This window comes from Xiphophorus maculatus, chromosome 19 (genome assembly GCF_002775205.1).
Source record: "Xiphophorus maculatus strain JP 163 A chromosome 19, X_maculatus-5.0-male, whole genome shotgun sequence".
Classification (NCBI taxonomy): Eukaryota; Metazoa; Chordata; class Actinopteri; order Cyprinodontiformes; family Poeciliidae; genus Xiphophorus; species Xiphophorus maculatus.
The window spans coordinates 10,898,177-10,915,511 of NC_036461.1; the positions used below are offsets into that span (position 1 = coordinate 10,898,177).

The 17,335-nt window shown below is 39.1% G+C and overlaps 1 protein-coding gene across 1 annotated transcript; it reads left to right on the forward strand.

The window, feature by feature from the left end:
- Window positions 1-5,538: 5,538 nt before the first annotated feature.
- Window positions 5,539-9,620, forward strand: LOC102222380 (MYCL proto-oncogene, bHLH transcription factor). Its single transcript, XM_005806131.3, has 3 exons — window positions 5,539-5,859; window positions 6,323-6,876; window positions 8,321-9,620. The coding sequence occupies exons 2-3, from the start codon at window positions 6,369-6,371 to the stop codon at window positions 8,875-8,877; spliced, it is 1,065 nt and encodes a 354-aa protein (XP_005806188.1). The 5' UTR covers window positions 5,539-5,859; window positions 6,323-6,368; the 3' UTR covers window positions 8,878-9,620.
- Window positions 9,621-17,335: the final 7,715 nt, after the last annotated feature.

Genomic DNA, 17,335 nt, shown 5'->3' on the forward strand with positions numbered 1-17,335 from the left:
AGAGACTACAAATATTGTTTCCTTGGTCTTCATGGTGCTGCTTGTTCTCCAATATTTATTCAGCCAGTAATATTTTAGAACTGTTTTTTAATCATAAAAAATTTAGCTACATTTATGCTGTATATATTTTTATTGAAATAAACATATTCTTTTACCTGTATTTAGTCTGTGTTAGGGGATTCCTCACTATATTTAAGAGGCGGAACGCAGTAGTTTTTGATCATTTACACCTTTCAAACACCAGGTGGCAGCATCAGTCAGTCAAAATTTGCAGCAACGAGGCAGCCGTTGAAATCAATCAAAGCAAACGTTTATTCATCATAGCTACTCTTGGATATTTCCTTTAACTCACACAGTTATGATTTTAAAAACTTTGTGAAGCACATTTCACACGGTAAGAATAAACTTCGAATTGTCCTCATTCTAATCACAGGCAGGATTTTGTCTTTTATTGGTGACTATTTATAATGTGTTACTTTGTTCAGTTCACTGCAATCTTACCACCTTTTACTGCTGCAGTAGTATACTGAGGAAATGACAGCCCATAGTAAAAGCCTGATGTAATGCTGCACAATGTTGACAGATAGAGATCTGCGGTATGTGAAAGCTGCAAGCAGGTAAAACTGGAACCCAGTTAAACTCTGTTTTGCAACATGCTGCGGATGGAAGAGCACCAGAATGTGTTTTTTTTTTTTTTTTTAACGTCCCAGGGGTGCAATAACATTTGTGTGACTTATTTTGTTTTCTTTCCTGCATGTCTTTTCTTTTTTTTCTCTTTTTTTTTTGAATGACTGGTCCCATTTTGGAACCAGCTACAAATCGTATTTTCTCAGCTGGGAGGGAAGGGTCACAGGTCAGGGCCAGGGATGTCATAGAGGTCGTGGGGAAAGCGGGTACACCCTCTTGCACATGTGGGCAATGCTTTAAAGAATCTCTGAAAAACCCTCCAAATTCCTGGACTGCGGTGGGCTTAATGTTCTCCAGGAGGCTGACTGGGAGTTACAGACCACACTGTTACTCAGCCGAGTGGATCCCAAACCCTTAAACCTTTTTTGTTTTTTTTTAGCATCCCCACACATATGCTGCTTTAACTAGAAAAAACAATAGAGGCTACTTGAAGTTAAGCTGTGAAATGACTTGAGGGGAATGCTTTTGTTGGTGTTAAGCAGGGTTTCCCCTACAGAGGAGAATATCGCAAACTTTAAAGGGACGGAAAAGAAAAAGGAGTTGAGAAAAGCAGATTATAGTCTTGAATATTTCTGTTTGGGGTAAATGGAATATCCCAAGCATAGAAAACTAAGTGTTAGTGCAACTGTGGAAATTTGAAGGGATATAAGCACTGAGTTATTTGTTAATTCTTACATTGTGTGTGAATTGTGAGACAGTTATTTTTTTGTTTTTAAGCATATGCACTGACTGGTGGCGCCTTTTGAATTTCGTTGTCCTTGTGACAATGATTTATAAAGATTTATCTTATCTTATCTTATCTTATCTTATCTTATCTTATCTTATCTAGATCTCTAATCTGTGAAAAACTCAAGAATAATCTAGAAACACTTTTAAATGAATAAAAACTATGTATTTATGCTTCAAAGAAAACTTTTATGGACTTTAGACTGACATAATGTGGATTCTCCAGTGTGAGACCATTCATTGTCTCAGAAGATTTTTACCAAAATAACATTGCAGATTTATTGCAACAAATGCAAGAACTTAAAATAGTCTTGATCTGTTTGTCCCACTAAAAGTGCATTTGAAAATCATTCCTTAACTGTCTTTAAATGAACTCTAAAGGAAGGTTATCCAAAATAACGTTTGAGAGAAGAATTTGGGTTTGTTGCCATGTTAACTATTACACCAATGTTAGAGAAAAATAGCAAACATGTAAAATGGCAGACAGAACAAATATGTTCACCATTGCACTTAGGTAATCTTTTAGACATGCGAAAATAAGAGTACAAGTTCTAGTGTCTGGATGCAAAGAAGCTGCATAATTAAAGCAAAACTTTAATTTTAGATTCAGCAAAATAGAAATGTTACATTTAACTTTGGATTTTGAAAAAAACATCTATATATGATTCTGCCATGAAGACAAATTTCACTTCATCTTCTGAAGTGATGCGAAAATAACAATCCAAAGTTTCATTTTGGATTCAGAAAAACAAAAATGTCTGATTTGATCCAAAACTAGATATTAAACCTCTAAAACCCTTTTTTAGTGAATGCTGTCCATTCCTCTGAAGATCAAACTTTTAGTTTCAAAGCAATGCGTCTTTGGTGTGATCACATGAACTCACAAACAAATGCTGAAATATTGCTTAAGATGAAAATATTAAGATACAACTAAATGTTTCAGATCAAGGGACAAAAAAACTGGTCAAACTGTGAAATTCAAAACAACACATTTTACTTGTCTGCTGCAGGAAGCAGTTAGTCCTAACTGGCCATCCGTGTTGTCAAGAAAGAACTGATATCTTGCACATTTGAATTGTCTTATTTTATTGTCCATTAATGTATATTTTACAACCAAATGTACACTGACAGCATAAGAGAGCTTGGATTTCTGCTGTAATTTGATTAAAAACAGATGACAAAAGAAGAAAAAGTCCTCTGGTCAGTTATGTCACCAGATGTATCTGTCTGGTTGCTTGTTTTTTTAGCTCAGTTAAATAAGGTGTAAAAACAAACCAGGAAAAGCTCACTGAGCATGACATGTTCCTCTCAAGACAACAAAAATGTATTTAAAGTAAGTTTGGTTTGTAGCTTTAAAAAACAGCTAAGAAATATATGCTAGACTTCAAGACACTCAATGGCGACAGATGCCCATCACGAATCAGTGCCTCGATGTTGAAGGTTTTGTTTTGAGTGTATGCACAATTAATTAAGTAAAAAGAAACCCACGCCAAGGCAAAGGCAAAGTGGATCAATATATTAGCAGGGGGCAAAAGACACGGGGTGGTGGATGATCCTGACCTGCTGCTCTCCGATCACCGGACGTTGGTAAACTCTAACCTCCTGCTCGCCCGTCAGCACAGAGCGTTTAATTACACCAGACATTAAATGGACAAATCAGCTCCCTGTTTAATCACCGCTTGATTCAACACCATTAATCCAATGCTTCAGGTCACTGACAAGAGCATCTGTTTTTCAGGCGTGGTCTTCCTTTGCCATGTAAAAAGAGATTTTAAGAGCAAATAAAGTTATGTTTGTTTTAGGACATGAACTTGTTTGCAGCTGTTGAAGCTTGCTCCTTAAAGAAGATTACTCTCTTTACAGGCACTTACTGAAGTCTTCAGCAGCCGAGTCCCGACACGGCATTCATTGTGCTCCTTTGTGTCGAAATGCAAACCATTTAAAGTTGTGCACTCCACCCAACAATGTGAGAATGGCTTCACAGTTTGGAATATAAACATCTATTAGCGAGCCTAGTTGTCTTGTCTCTATCTGGGTGTGAAACCAATTTTAATTTGATTCAGATTCTTTGTAGCACAATTTACAAACCACATCTCCAAATTCACACATTTTCAGACCGATGGAGCGTCAAAAAAAAAGTTCTAGTTAGTTTAAAACTGGTCTGATCTGACTGACATTAATGAAAAGAAGCCCTTACGTAACCCAAGTTGCAGATTATTTCTTAATTCTGCTAATTTTAACGAGATTAGGGGAAAGTAGGTTAATCTTTCAAGTAATCTTTGGCGTCGAGGTCGACACATGTCGCCTTTACGTCTGAGAATTGCAGTCAGAAAAAAGGAAGACATCAAACTAGCCTGGGTGTGACCCCTGTCATAAATGCTGACCTCAGTCATCTTGCATGCACTGTGATATGTTAGTAAGTAATCTTTCATTTCAGTGCTGGTAATTAGATAATAGATAGATAATTAGGGTAGGTGCAACATGTAGCAAAACCTCATTCAAGTAGCAGAGAGTCAAATATCTAGAGATGTAAAAAAATAAAATGAACTAGAAAAAGCATTTCTAGTGAAATTTGTAACATTGCTCTCAATTTTGGTTCAAACAGTTCAAAAATAATTTAAGCTTTTCTATATAATTATCAGAAAACACATAGGGATAAGTCTAATTGCCAAGCCTGGTAAAGTGGTAAAGTGACCTTTCTGTCTACATTTTCTGCCCAGCGATTGCTTTTCTTAGCTCTTATTTCCTTCCCCTGTTCAAAGACATGCAACACTGAGGTCAACCTGAACAGGATGTAGCAAACTGCTAGCCTCAATGGCTTTACTGACTGCAAAAGTTATCAAAATGTATAATGCAGATAAATAAAAAGAGTTACTTTGAGTAAAGCCAAGAGGTGTGAAGTTATATGTTTCAGTAATGTTTTTTTTATTGTACAAAATTATGCTTAAATAACCATGTATCATTCCTACTGATATGAAGACATTCTAGAGTGATACTAAGTAACTTTGGCCAAAAATAACCTGAAATCAGTTATCTATATTTATAAGAACTGTTGGTTTCTCTTTTGTAAGATACGCATGGAGGATCAACAACAGAAATAAACTAATAATACAAGACATGAGGTTTGGCCAACAGTGTGCACACAGTTTTTAAAAAAAAGTGACATGAACCCCATGAACTACATACGAAGCAAGATTGCATTTTCCAAAGTTGGGGAATTTGGAGATCCTCCTGAAAAATGTAAATAAATAACAATGATATAAATGTGAAAGAAAATGTTTGCAATAAATGTTGCAAATGGCAAAACAAAAAATGCCCACAACCTTGTCAGGTGGCAAGAGCAGCTCCAGGAAACCTTGATGAAACACAGCAGGCCAAAACCAGTGGAGAGCTGTGCCTGATCCACTGAAGCACTGAGGCCAGCCACGGTTCACACCTTGTGAATTCCCCACAGACTCTATAATGGGTTTAACTTCGCAATCCTCTCAATGACGCTATTGCATAAGCACACTTTTTCCCTCCACCTAATTTTCCAATCAAAAGCTTGGCAGCAGCACTCTATGGAACCAGACTGTTTAGCCAAGACCTTTTGTCACTTATCCTAGCTGTAAAGGACTGTCTGGTAGACTACTGTCTTCCCTAAGCTCATATAAGCTATGACTCAACTTTTATGGATTAAAGTTTTTTGTTGTTGTTGCTGCTGCTAGTCTCATGTTGTATTTGGATTATTTGGTAAATTAAGTTGTAGGTTTATACAACTGTAAGCCATAATTAAAAAGAAAAAAAAAATCCTCGATGTTACCACACTGTGCGTCATGAACCTCTAATTTTTCAACTGAACAGATTTTTTTAAAATTACGTTTTTGAATCATATCCCACTTTACTGAATTGCAAAGGTATATTACGTTTTTACAAACACACATTTTTGCGACGAGAATAAATTTACCTTATATTTAATTTACAATTCTACCCTGACATTGTCATTATCACCCTTAATAGAAGTGAAACAGTTATAGTAAATCTGTTATTGTGGCCATGACTGGTGCTGCATACCTGGGCGGGGTTCTGTGCGCCTCCCCCACGTCTCTGATGCAAATAAAGGGGCTTTACCCGGATCTACCGCAGCAGACATTGCTGCGGCTGCGGCTCCTCCCTGCGCTTTTATCGCCATATAACAGGATATCTCACTGGCGCGAAAAACGCACTGTGGGGCTCTCTATTGTGAGGCGGGCGGATCTTGCGTTTGTTGTCTGAGCCCCGGTGGTGTTTTCTCTGCTTTTAATTTAAAGTCGTATTTCTTTAATAGTAAACTGGAACAGATTTCCAGACAGCGTCCCTTTTCTCCGCCGCTTTACAATCGATGGTGTCAGCTTCTTGTGACTTCATCCGCTGAAACAGGCGGATTTTAATGTGCTGAATTGCGCTTTTGGAACCTGCAGAGATCCGGTGAGTACTTTTAATTCTTACACGCTGAGTTTCTGGTGAGGAAATGGAGCTCCTTTGATGTGTTTTAACCTGGTCTCTGCTCACTTTTTTTTTTTTCCTTTAGTGCTTTAGTACCGAACAAAGCTCTAACTGCATTTCAGGAAATGCTTCACTTTGGCTTTGAGATTTCTCAAAGCTATTCTTTATTCACTAAATTAACCGTGACTTGAATTTAAACATAAGATAACGTGAGATACAATGTGTGTGTGTTATTGTATGCAGCAGTAACCTTATTCAGTGAAAGCCTGTATCCATCACTGCAAAGAGCGCATCCGCAAGATGGGATTAATAATTAATGTGGTCCCATTTGTTGGAAGTCAGTTGTTCCCGGAATGATGTCCCATTAGATGGTTATTTGATCAGTCTGACGGGAGAAACTTTTAGATGTAACGTGATTAATGATATCTTTCTCTGGACTTCACAGGATCTCCCTCATTTCTGGGATTAACGTGGATTTTATCAGCCTAAACATGGAGTTTGATTGTTTCCAGTCTTATTTTTTCCACGATTTCGACACCGAGGAGGATTTTTATAAGTCCACTGCGCCCAGTGAGGATATCTGGAAAAAGTTCGAGCTGCTGCCCACCCCTCCCATGTCCCCCCACAGGACTCTGTGTGACTCTGCCTTGCACTTCTCTCCGGGGGACAAGTTAAACTGGTTGACCAAGGTGCTGGGGCCGGATGAGGTGTGTGAGGGTGCGTTCACGCCCGACCCCACGGAGCTTTTTGATAACCTCAGCGCGCACATCATCCAGGACTGCATGTGGAGTAGTTCTGAGAAAGTGTCGGCGGCTGCGGCGCAGACCCCGGCTCCCCAACAGATCTCAGTCCGGGCCACGAAGACTCAATGCGCCTCTACGGGTGGTCTCATCTCAGCGGCTATAGACTGCGTGGACCCCGCCGCCGTTCTTACCTTCCCCGCCAGCAGCTGCAGAAAGCCGGCGTCGTCTGGCTCAGAGTCTCGCTCTGATTCCTCCGGTAAGGACAGCCCCACCCTGCCCTGTCTCTGGCTTATATTGTGCCCACCAACAATGGGTTATTTGGAAAAAGCAAGGCGGCACCGAGGCAAAGTGGTTGTCCAGATCAACCTCAAATAAGACTTGTTTTTCTCTCTCTCTCTTTCTTTGACAAAAAGCGCCTTCTGCTTGCTCTGAACGGGTCATGCTTCCTTTTAAAAACCGCGCCCCTATCACTTTAAGGCAAACAGCCCTCGGTTCTTTATCTTTGGTTGCAGTTGGAGGGGCGGATTTACTCTGTCTTCATGATTTATTGCCATTGCGCACAGGGGCGTCTCCAGGAACTTTTGTGAGGGGTGACCAAATGGGGGCTACTAATGTCACTGGATGGCACACACTACAATCAAAAGCCAAGTTGTGTTGCTGCCATAAACCATGATAACAAAAGAAAAAAACAACCTAAATTCTACCTCATACATGTATTGTTTCGAGTAGCTTTTTATCAAAATTTATGCTGGCATGTTTTTTCATCCATGCCAATCTTAGTTTACTATTTGTATTTTGTTTTATCCTAAATATTTAATCTTGATGTTAAAGTGTGGGGCCAGAAAAGTATGATACATTTTCAAAATATATTGTAAATAGTGTAAAATATATTATAAAAAATCATAATACCCAGTCATTTCCCAGATTTGTACCATGTCAATTATCTATTTTGATTTAGAAATAACATTAGCAAGTAAAACTAGATTAAACAAGGCACATTGTTGCAACAGGAATTAATTTGACTAAAGAGTATTCTGTGTTATTATCTGAAACTGCTATTTTCACTTAGCTTGGTTTTGATTCCCATTTAGCCTTCTGACTCAGGTCACATAAGTATGAACCCAGATCCAATCAAAAATAATCTCAAGCTCCTGTTGATAGACGTTATTCACTGGATTCATGCATCCACATTTTCTTGCCTCAGCTCTAAATACGTCAGATGTATCAGTGAGTTTCGTCATTTTTATTTTCTGGTATAGTTCAGAAACTGCTACATCACCAGCTGGTGATTCATAGCTACTCTAGAATCACTTTTTTGATTGGCTGAAGAAATATTTTTGAAATGCTGCCAAGAAAGTCTGACAAGAGAACAGTTGTGTTGCAAATCTCTAGGAATGCCTCAAACCCCCCCACCCCCCACCCTTGGTACCACCCCTGCACTTCCGCTTCCTGAACACCTTACAGAGTGAAGTTAAACATTTACCAGCTTAATTAATGCCATCTACCTTTGAATCTCCTCATTTAGATTATGGACTAGCCATTGATTGGAGCCTCATTATTGCGAACGTTTCTTCCTTGTTGCTGTTTTAGTTACACTTTAACCCTCTTTGTAGAAACCCGTTGTTTTAGGATGACTGTGCAATGCCCTCTATGAACTTTTCCACTGGGAATTCATGAGTTATTTTCTTCTGTGATGACAGATGATGAGGAAGAAATCGACGTGGTCACCGTGGAGAGCAAGCAGAACCGAGTGCGGCTGCTGAGTGGGAGGAAACCGGTTACCATTAGGGTCCGCGCGGACCCCTGCCCCAAAAGCTTCCACGTGTCCATCCATCAGCAGCAGCACAACTACGCAGCCCGCTCGCCGGACAGTGACCCAGAAGAGGATGAGGAGGATGACGATGACTACGAAGAGGAGCCTTTGAGCAAGCGTGCCTGCACGACATCCCACCAGCTGCCGCCTTCCCCCTCGGACACCCCGCTGAACTCGGATGCGGAGGACTCTGACCGCAGGCGAAACCACAACTTTCTGGAGAGGAAGAGGAGGAACGACCTCAGGTCCCGCTTCACCGCCCTGCGGGATCAAATCCCCAGCCTCGAGTCGGCCAAGGCCCCCAAGGTGGCTATCCTGACCCAGGCGACGGATTACCTAGAGGAGCTGCATCTCAGGGAGAGGCGACACCTACAGGAGAAGAAGCGCCTCCGAACCAGGCAGCAGCAACTTCTCCGCAAATTATCTGAACTCAAACGCTCCTGAGACTTAATCACAACTGCCTCATTGACAGCAGATAACTTCTACCCTCACAAATTAATAATTACTTGTCACTTTCAAAGAAAGCTATTCTTTTATACGCGCAACTTGCCTCCTGTAAATAGCTGTGAAATATGTTCTAAATGAAATCATATGGCTGTGGGCTTCCTGTCAAATCCACTGCCACGCCCTGTGAACCTGCTAAGGGGAGGAGCAGTTTGCTATGATGTGCTGTTTTTTGTTTTTTGTTGCACAGTTTTGAACAATGGGTCATAATTGTTTTTTATTGCTAATGCAAAGCTATTTCCAGGTATGCTGTGATAAGAAATATTTTATATTTTACAAACATTCAAAGCAGTGAGGCAGTAAAAAAAAATCTTGGATTTCATGTTTTCATTTCATCATTGCACATTGAATATATGTGTGAATGCCTTTCTGTTTGCAAGCGTGAATGAATAATGACTTGATGTATAAATCCTTTTGTAAATAATAGCATATTTCTCCGGGTGAAGGAGACAAAGCCAGAGTTTGTCTTACAACTTTGCTCCTCTGTGCCACCAGACTTCTATATTTTGTTAAGAAAGTAGGAAAAAATGATAAAAAAGGAAAACAGTAGCACCGCTGTACTTTATATTCACACGTCACTTTGTGATTTCAATGCTTCTCTGATTGTTGTTGTTTGTTTTTGTTTTTTAAAGCATGATAACTTCAAAGCATCATTAAATTTTTATACCATATTTACATACAAACATTTTTGTCTTAATTTTTTTTGTTCCAAACAAGCAAACTGTATGATTTATTTTGGCCTCACCAGGTGATTAGGTTTGCACACATTTCAGCCATTACTGGTTTCCACAAAGACATCACTCAGCCTGAGCTGGCACCAGTGTGAAAGCTTATTTCGAATATTTAATGCGGAAGTAGCAAATTACACTGATTTATTATCCTCCCCAAATAGCCTCCACCACACTTTCTAGTTCATCTGAGGCAAAGCAAATGTATTTGCATAGTGCCAATTGTACACCAATTCAGAAAATATATTAAAAAAAACCCTGAAATTTCTTTCCATTATTTAAGACACAACAGCTTATAATTCCACCCACTTTTTCATATGATCTATTATATGTTATCAACTACTGTATGTCAAACGAAGCAACAAGATGCTGTGATATTCAGACCAAATTAAGGTGTCAAGATGTACTGTGTCATTTAAAACTTTCACCAAAGCAGTCCCAAGGTTGTGCTTTGATCACAAACCTGTAGTTTCTTTTTTTATTACCATTATCATTGACTGTTGTGGACTTTAATCATGTGGTAAATATAAAGTTGTGTGTCATCAACAAATGAATGGTGACAGATATTGTAAAGCTACATAATCTGGTTTAAGGAGGTTATAAAGACACTAAATGAAAGTGGCCCAAGAATTAGACCCTGAGGAACTCCACATAATATGATCTTTGCTCTCTTTTATATTTACTATAAACCACCTGCGTTAAATACAGCTCCAAAATCTAAAAATGCCAACACAGATGTTTTTGATACAATCTTTTTTCTGTTTCTCTCTTTTTGAAGCATCACTATTATAATGCATAGCATTTTGTCAACTTTGTGTCATGCTGTCCAAAACCAATGTAGATAGCACTGAAGTCAGTGGTTTTTTAAAATTTTTTTATTTATTTTTTTATCAGTGGGTCATTTTGTTGATAGTCTTTTCCCATTCAGGACACACATTATCATAATTACCCTAAATATTTTGATGTGTGTCTCTCCTCTAAATGTGTATGCCAGCTGCTGCTCCTAAGGAGGTTGAGACTCTGTCCTTCAGATTTGCCCTTGAGGGGAGACCGCATTTGTGTGGTGGTGTTGTGGATCCTCCCCTCTGCAGTGGCTGCTGCATGCTGGGCACCTGATGTGCTCAGGAAGTAGGTCACACTCACATAAATACAATCAGTATCTTTGGAGGAATGCCCCTTGTGTGAAGTGCTACTTGAATCCAGTGCAGGTATGCGCTCTGAGAGGAAGAATGCTTCAAATATCCACACTGACAAAACTGAGCCCAAAAAAACTTTTTTGCTTAAATTTGCTGCATGCTGTATCGTCAGCTATTTACTGATTATTAAAACGTAGTTCTGGACATCTACATGCAGTCCTGCTTGTCACAGCAGAGAATACAGATCCATACAAAAGTCTGTGTCTACACCAGTGTGGTCTGATTTGGCTAAGGTTGTCTGAGACTGTTTCACCACACTAAGACAGAATATAGCTGACCCATAACCAGGTCATTTCCCAAACAGCCTCCAGATGCCTGGAAGGGAGTCAGTGTATCAGGGAGTGAGTATTCTTGCTATGTTGTGAATAGATGGGAAGACAGAATTGTTTCTTCCCTGCTGCTGTTAATTCACTGTGACTGTGACCCAGGCGGTTGTAAACAATACAAAAGCAGATCCATAGATTAATAAACTGGTGAAAAATTGAGCAAACACACAGAAAGCAAAATAGAAGGATTGAATTCAAAACAAAATATCTTTAAAACCCTATTATCAAAACAAAGCAAAGTCCTGCTCTGTTTCAAATTTAAAAAGAAATCACAGCCAGGTATGGAATATTAGTGGCGTGGTGGTCCATACTCTCCTTATTAAGAGCAGGACAAAGCACAAGGTCCATAAAGAGACTGGCAGCCTGGTTTTCCTCAATTGGCTCCAGTCTTCGGTCCCTTCAGTCGGGCACGCTTGACCTCCTCATCGATTTTGTCCATTTCGTCCACACCATGTATATAAACACAAGATAACTAATTATCAGTAACCTTGTGCTGATAAAAATGTTAAACAGCCCGAAGTCCGGTTCTGATAATATTTACAACACTGTTGATTGCAATGATTACAGCAAAACCAGATAAAATATTATAAATTATCAGTCAGTTGTGCTCTGAACTTGTTTTTGTTTATTGTCTTTATTTTTGCTCCTCCATGGTTATCTGTTGCAGTCAATGGGAAGTTGGTGCCCCCATGTTTTGAGTAGCAGTTCCCTGTCAGCTGCTTGCTTTGTTTGGGACCGGACTGGATTATATCCCACTGAAGTATCTCAGATATTTTTTGTATATTAATAGGTTAGTGGGTGGCAGAAAGAGGTGCCAAGCTGGGCATCTTCCACGCAGGACTCCACACACGTGTCTATTTACCCAAACAAAAAAACTGAATTATTTGATTTTTGTTGCTGGTATGCACACATTTTTCAACCCACTTTAGGTTATCAGAGAAACCAGTGTACACAATAGGGGTCTAATGTGGTATTGCACATACATTTTTAATTCAATATCTTCTATTAGTGACAACTCCAAACCTTAGTGGATTTTATTAGGATTTTATGAGAAATACGTAAGAAATAGAAAGTAAATTTAGCTTTAGTTTTTATAATTTCTTCAAAGCTATACTGTGTTTAGGTTGCAGAGTTCAGCATAGCCTTAATTGAATTCCCATTACAGAGTGACTTCGTACATTTGAGTTTCTGCTGCTTTCACAATGACTTCAGCAATGATGAGCCTCTGCAGGTCTGAATGAGTTATCTCTGATCTCCTGTCATTTGTTTAGTTAATTTGGAGCAGCCATGTGGTTCAGGTAGTCTAGCCTGACAGAGGAGACCGACACACCCTGAACTCCAACCGTCTTGGGAATGGTTTTACCTGTTTTGTGTTCACTTTCCCTTTTTGGAACTGTTTTGATGCACACGATTTTATTCCCCCTGTTTAACTGGCATCTGAACCCAAGAAATTTTGTTGAAAGTAATAAAAGACACAGACAATAACATAAAATCAAGTCTTTGAACCATTTTTAGTGCTTCTCTATGGAAAGTCAAACAGAATATCAGATAACTCTAACCTGATGCACAGCAGTTTTAGTAAGCACCTAGATCCTTCCTAAGATTGTCCTAAACTGCCACTTTCGGGAAGTGAAAATGACGCTCAAATGTCAGGTTTTGGACCAGATAGCAGCAAGCCTGCCTAATGCATTTCCTGTTGCAAAACAACCACAAAATTCAACCAAATCAAGAAATAATCTATCTGAATGTCAATACTGGTGATAAAAGTTTTCTATGATCTATTCAAGAGATGTGCTTTGCATGTGATGACCTTTTTTAACAAGCAACATGCAAAGTGCTTATTTCACAGTGAGGTGGACGTAGACAAAAATTAATAAAGGTCCGGAACAAAAGATCACATCTTACTGCTTGTGCTTTTTGTTTTTGGAGAAGTGAAAACGAAAAGGTTCCTTTTGCAAGGTCCGTTACAAGGAAATGCTTGTGAAAAGGCTTCAGATCAGATGTAAAAATTGAGAAAGCATTTTACTATTCAAGAGGGGGTCTTAGCTCATCCCATGTGTGCAAATATTGACAAGAGAAACTCTTCAGCTGCTTTGTCACTGTGTCAAACAGACTTTCTCCTTAGAGAAAGAGGATGGAAGATGATCTCTTTATTCCATCTTTTTTGTGCAGCTTTGACGGTTAACTTGCCAGACTAGATTTTCTGGCCATACTGAACTGCTGAAGTGAATGAGTGATTGCTTGTGCACATGTTCTCCTGTGTCTTTTCAAAGCACCTTTTCATGTTAGGGTGCATACTTCTAGCTAGGACGTTATAGATCACATAGATGGTTGGGATGAGCACAAACAAGGAGGAGAATGTAGAAAATTGATGATTTGGTTGAGGAGACAGTTCTCCAAGTTAATTCGTACAAATTTTCAAACATATTTTAGGTGATTCACTTCTGTGCTGCACTGAAGAAGTGAATCAAAAAGCATGCACGAATTAAGTAATGAATACATCTATTCTGCCTCCGCATTTTGGACCTAAAACCGTTTCAAACCTGTAAATCTGGCTGAAAAACCACAGAAACAGATGAGCACATCATGTTTCTGGCGTGTGTCCAAGACTGGAAAAATTACTCGTTGTTCTCGTCGATCTGGCATTACTCGCAGATAAACCGGTTGCAAGATAAACGCAGTGAAAACCTGCAGGCTTGTTCCCGTCGCCCACTATTCATTGCTTTTCACTGAGAAAATATTAAAAAAAGATTAGAAAATAAAACAACAACATTGCGTCTTCATTCCTGAAAAGTGAGATTGTCATCAACTTTCGCAACTGTTAACATCCTCTTGCTGTTGCAGTGAAGATTCTCCTACCTCTGCAGTTTTGCTTTTTTTTTCCGGCGGAATAACGCAAACACATTGAGCAATATTTGTACCATCTCTGAGTGGGTGTGTTCAGGTCCCATGCAGGTAAACTCTCTGCATGGGTTTATGGTTTTAAGGCGCAGGTACAACTAGTTGCTTATCTCTGACCCACATGCTGGCGGTAAACAGGGCGATGTGATAAAGACCAAGGAGAAACAGGTGAAAGTTTAGCCTATGTATGAGCTTTAAAAGGGAATGACTACTAGATTTACAGTTTATCACACAGAGATCTGACTTGTCCTTTACAGCAGGGCCATATAAACTGTGGTTCTCAGGTCGTTTGTGGCAGGCGGTTCATTCAGACGGATACTTTTTTGTTATTTGAAGGAAGCAATTTACATTGAGGCCTTTCAAAGGCGGTGTTGAAAAATGTAAATCTTTTAGAACAGAAAAATATTGGGTACCAAACAAAGGGTTGCTTTTACTTTAAATACCCCACAAGGCATAAACATCCCGACATGGATGACACCCATTCATAAAATTTGACTAAATACAGGAAGCACTTAGAAAATAAAAGTCTGTAGATTAAATTTTGCAATAAAAAATCTCTTATGACAGATGATCATGAATTTTCAAACTGTGATTATTTTTGTGACATTAAAGTGTTTTGCTGAAAACGTGATGTCTGAATGAATGTCAGGATTATGCAAGCTACTTTTAATAAGAATTATTTCACAAGTGTAAAACTTAAGATAAACCATAAAGTAATGAATTACTTTTACGTGTTCCTGATCACCACATAAATGTTAATATCAAATAATGATAATGAGAGTACAAAAAAAAACAAATTTAAAAATAATTACTAAATAAAAATAAAAAAATTTAAATTATATATATATGTTTTTTTAAAGGAAAAATCTACCCAGCCTGGCCGTTTGTGAAAAAGATAATTTCCCTTGTCAAAGCATGAATTTACAGTGACTAACCACTAACCACTTTCTCTTTGATTTTACTCACCACACCCAAACCTGATTACTACCAGACATTTATAATTGAGAAATCACTTAAAAAGAAGCTGACTCCAGCAAACCACATTGAGACCCATTATCCCCAAATGGAGCAGACACTGAACAGCAGTGAACCTCCCCCAGGAGCAGTCGTCTTAATAAAATCAACACAAAAGTATCCTGAACGTTAAGTGCAGGCCTTACGTGCGACAGTTAAGGTCAATGGTGATTCAACAATTACAAATAGGGTGGGCAAAAATGTTTCTGAAGAGCATTACAGTGAAAAAACTACGTCTAAACAAAAAGGAAAAGGAAGACATCCTATGCTTACCCTCCAAATTTTAATGATCCTCAAGTCAAACATGGTGGTGGTGGAACTGGGATGCTTTTGTTTGCCTGTGCTGCCTGGGGACCTGGATTAAAGGCCATTGTTGATGCACACCAGGAAGTCCTCCTCCTCTGAGGATCCCCAATACCCCCAAAAATCAACCAGTTGCAGGTTTTATAGTGGGCTAATCAAAGTCTGGATCTATATGCGCATATTCAGCTGCAATACAGCTTGACTTGAGAAAATCTCAAGTCAAGATGACTACAAGATTCAAGGTGACTCTTGTAGTCATCCCTCTACAAGACCCAAGTACAGGGATAAAAGTCCAAAGTCAAGGCACACTGGCTGACATAGTCTTCACTGTCATCGCATATGGCAGAAGAAGAGCAGATTAGCAGCAAAGTAGATGCAAAGAGATTTTTGTTGCAATGTCACTTTAACCAGCAGAGGCTCAATATTTAAAAGGAGGCATGACAACAAAATAAGGTTGAGATGGATTTATTTAAAACTTGCAGGTCACATTTGCAGCAACACTATTATACAGAAACAGCAAAAACTGGCTTTTATGTTGTCAGCAATTTTAAATCTCAAATAAAATACCAAGAATAAATGACAACAACAATAATAAAACAAGAAATAAACATTATTGGTAAATCAATTAAACACAACATAATATTAATAATCTTATTTCATTAGTGATGAAATCATTTGTCTCAGTCACACAGAACAACAGGAGGAAATATTGGAAAATATCAGGGGCAGGCTGAACAAAGCAGGCTGCATTGTTCACCTGTCATGGTTCCATCATATCACACCTGACTCTTTCCTTTGTAAAAACATTGTTTGGTGTAAGTTCTCAATTTTCTTTAGGTCAAAAGGTTCAAATCATACTGAAATTGAGTCATTGGAGTGGAGGTCCAACGTCTTTAACGATTTTATCAAGTCAAGTACATGGTCATTTAATTTTTAGCTCGAGCCCAACTTTTAAGTCACTTGAATCGACTCAACGCCGCCACTGTGGTGTACCTGTTAACAGATTGTTCATGCTTCAATATCCTCTGTAGACTAATTCAAATAATTCTGCAAAGCATAGTGAGGCAAATCTTCTGTAAAGGACTCATTGCCAGCTATTACAAATACTTGATAGCAGTCGTTAATACCAAGGCTGACGCAACAATTCATTATGTTATACTTTTTCACATTGGCCCAGTTTGTTTTTTACAAAGCTTTGTACTTAAATAAAATTATTTGAAAATTTCATTTTGTGCTTTCTCATGTTATATTGGTCACATAAATCTGATGACTTCAACATAAATGTAAAATCAGAAGAACTCTGTACAGTGCAAATGCTTTTTCACTCAGTTCAACAGAGCTTCTCAATGCTACAAATCAGTTTGTAGAGCTCTGAACACAGGAGAAGTGGACATAGTCATCCCTCTCTTACTCAATTCAGAACACGCACACCCTTCCCCTTATTCTATTTTCAAGCAGCTGACGGTCAAGGAAGATGTGGAAAACACAAGCGGGAAAAGAAACACAGATGGCCATGAGTGTGCGCTCCACACACACCCACCAGCACTTGTAACAAAACTTTCCTCGGCCCGGTCTCAGTTGTCAAACTCTGCTGCCTACTGACCCACATTCCTGCCCGCTTGTGTCACTGTAGCTCACAACCACTCAGATGCTGTTTTCCAGCAAAGCAGAAACCACATGTTGGCATGGAAACTCATCACATTTTTCTTCGTCTTACTTTAATCCGATTTCATGTCTTTCTCTTTAACCCGGCTGTTCCATGTTGCCTCCCTCTCCTCAGGTACTTATCTCCACCATTTGCTGATCTAGGTCAGTGGTCTGTTTTGGGTTTTACTCCCCCTTCATGCTATATGCCCTCCCCTTACTAAGGCCCAAGTTACATAACAGCGATGATTCAGACTCTGCATGTTCCTCTTGGATACATCTGGCC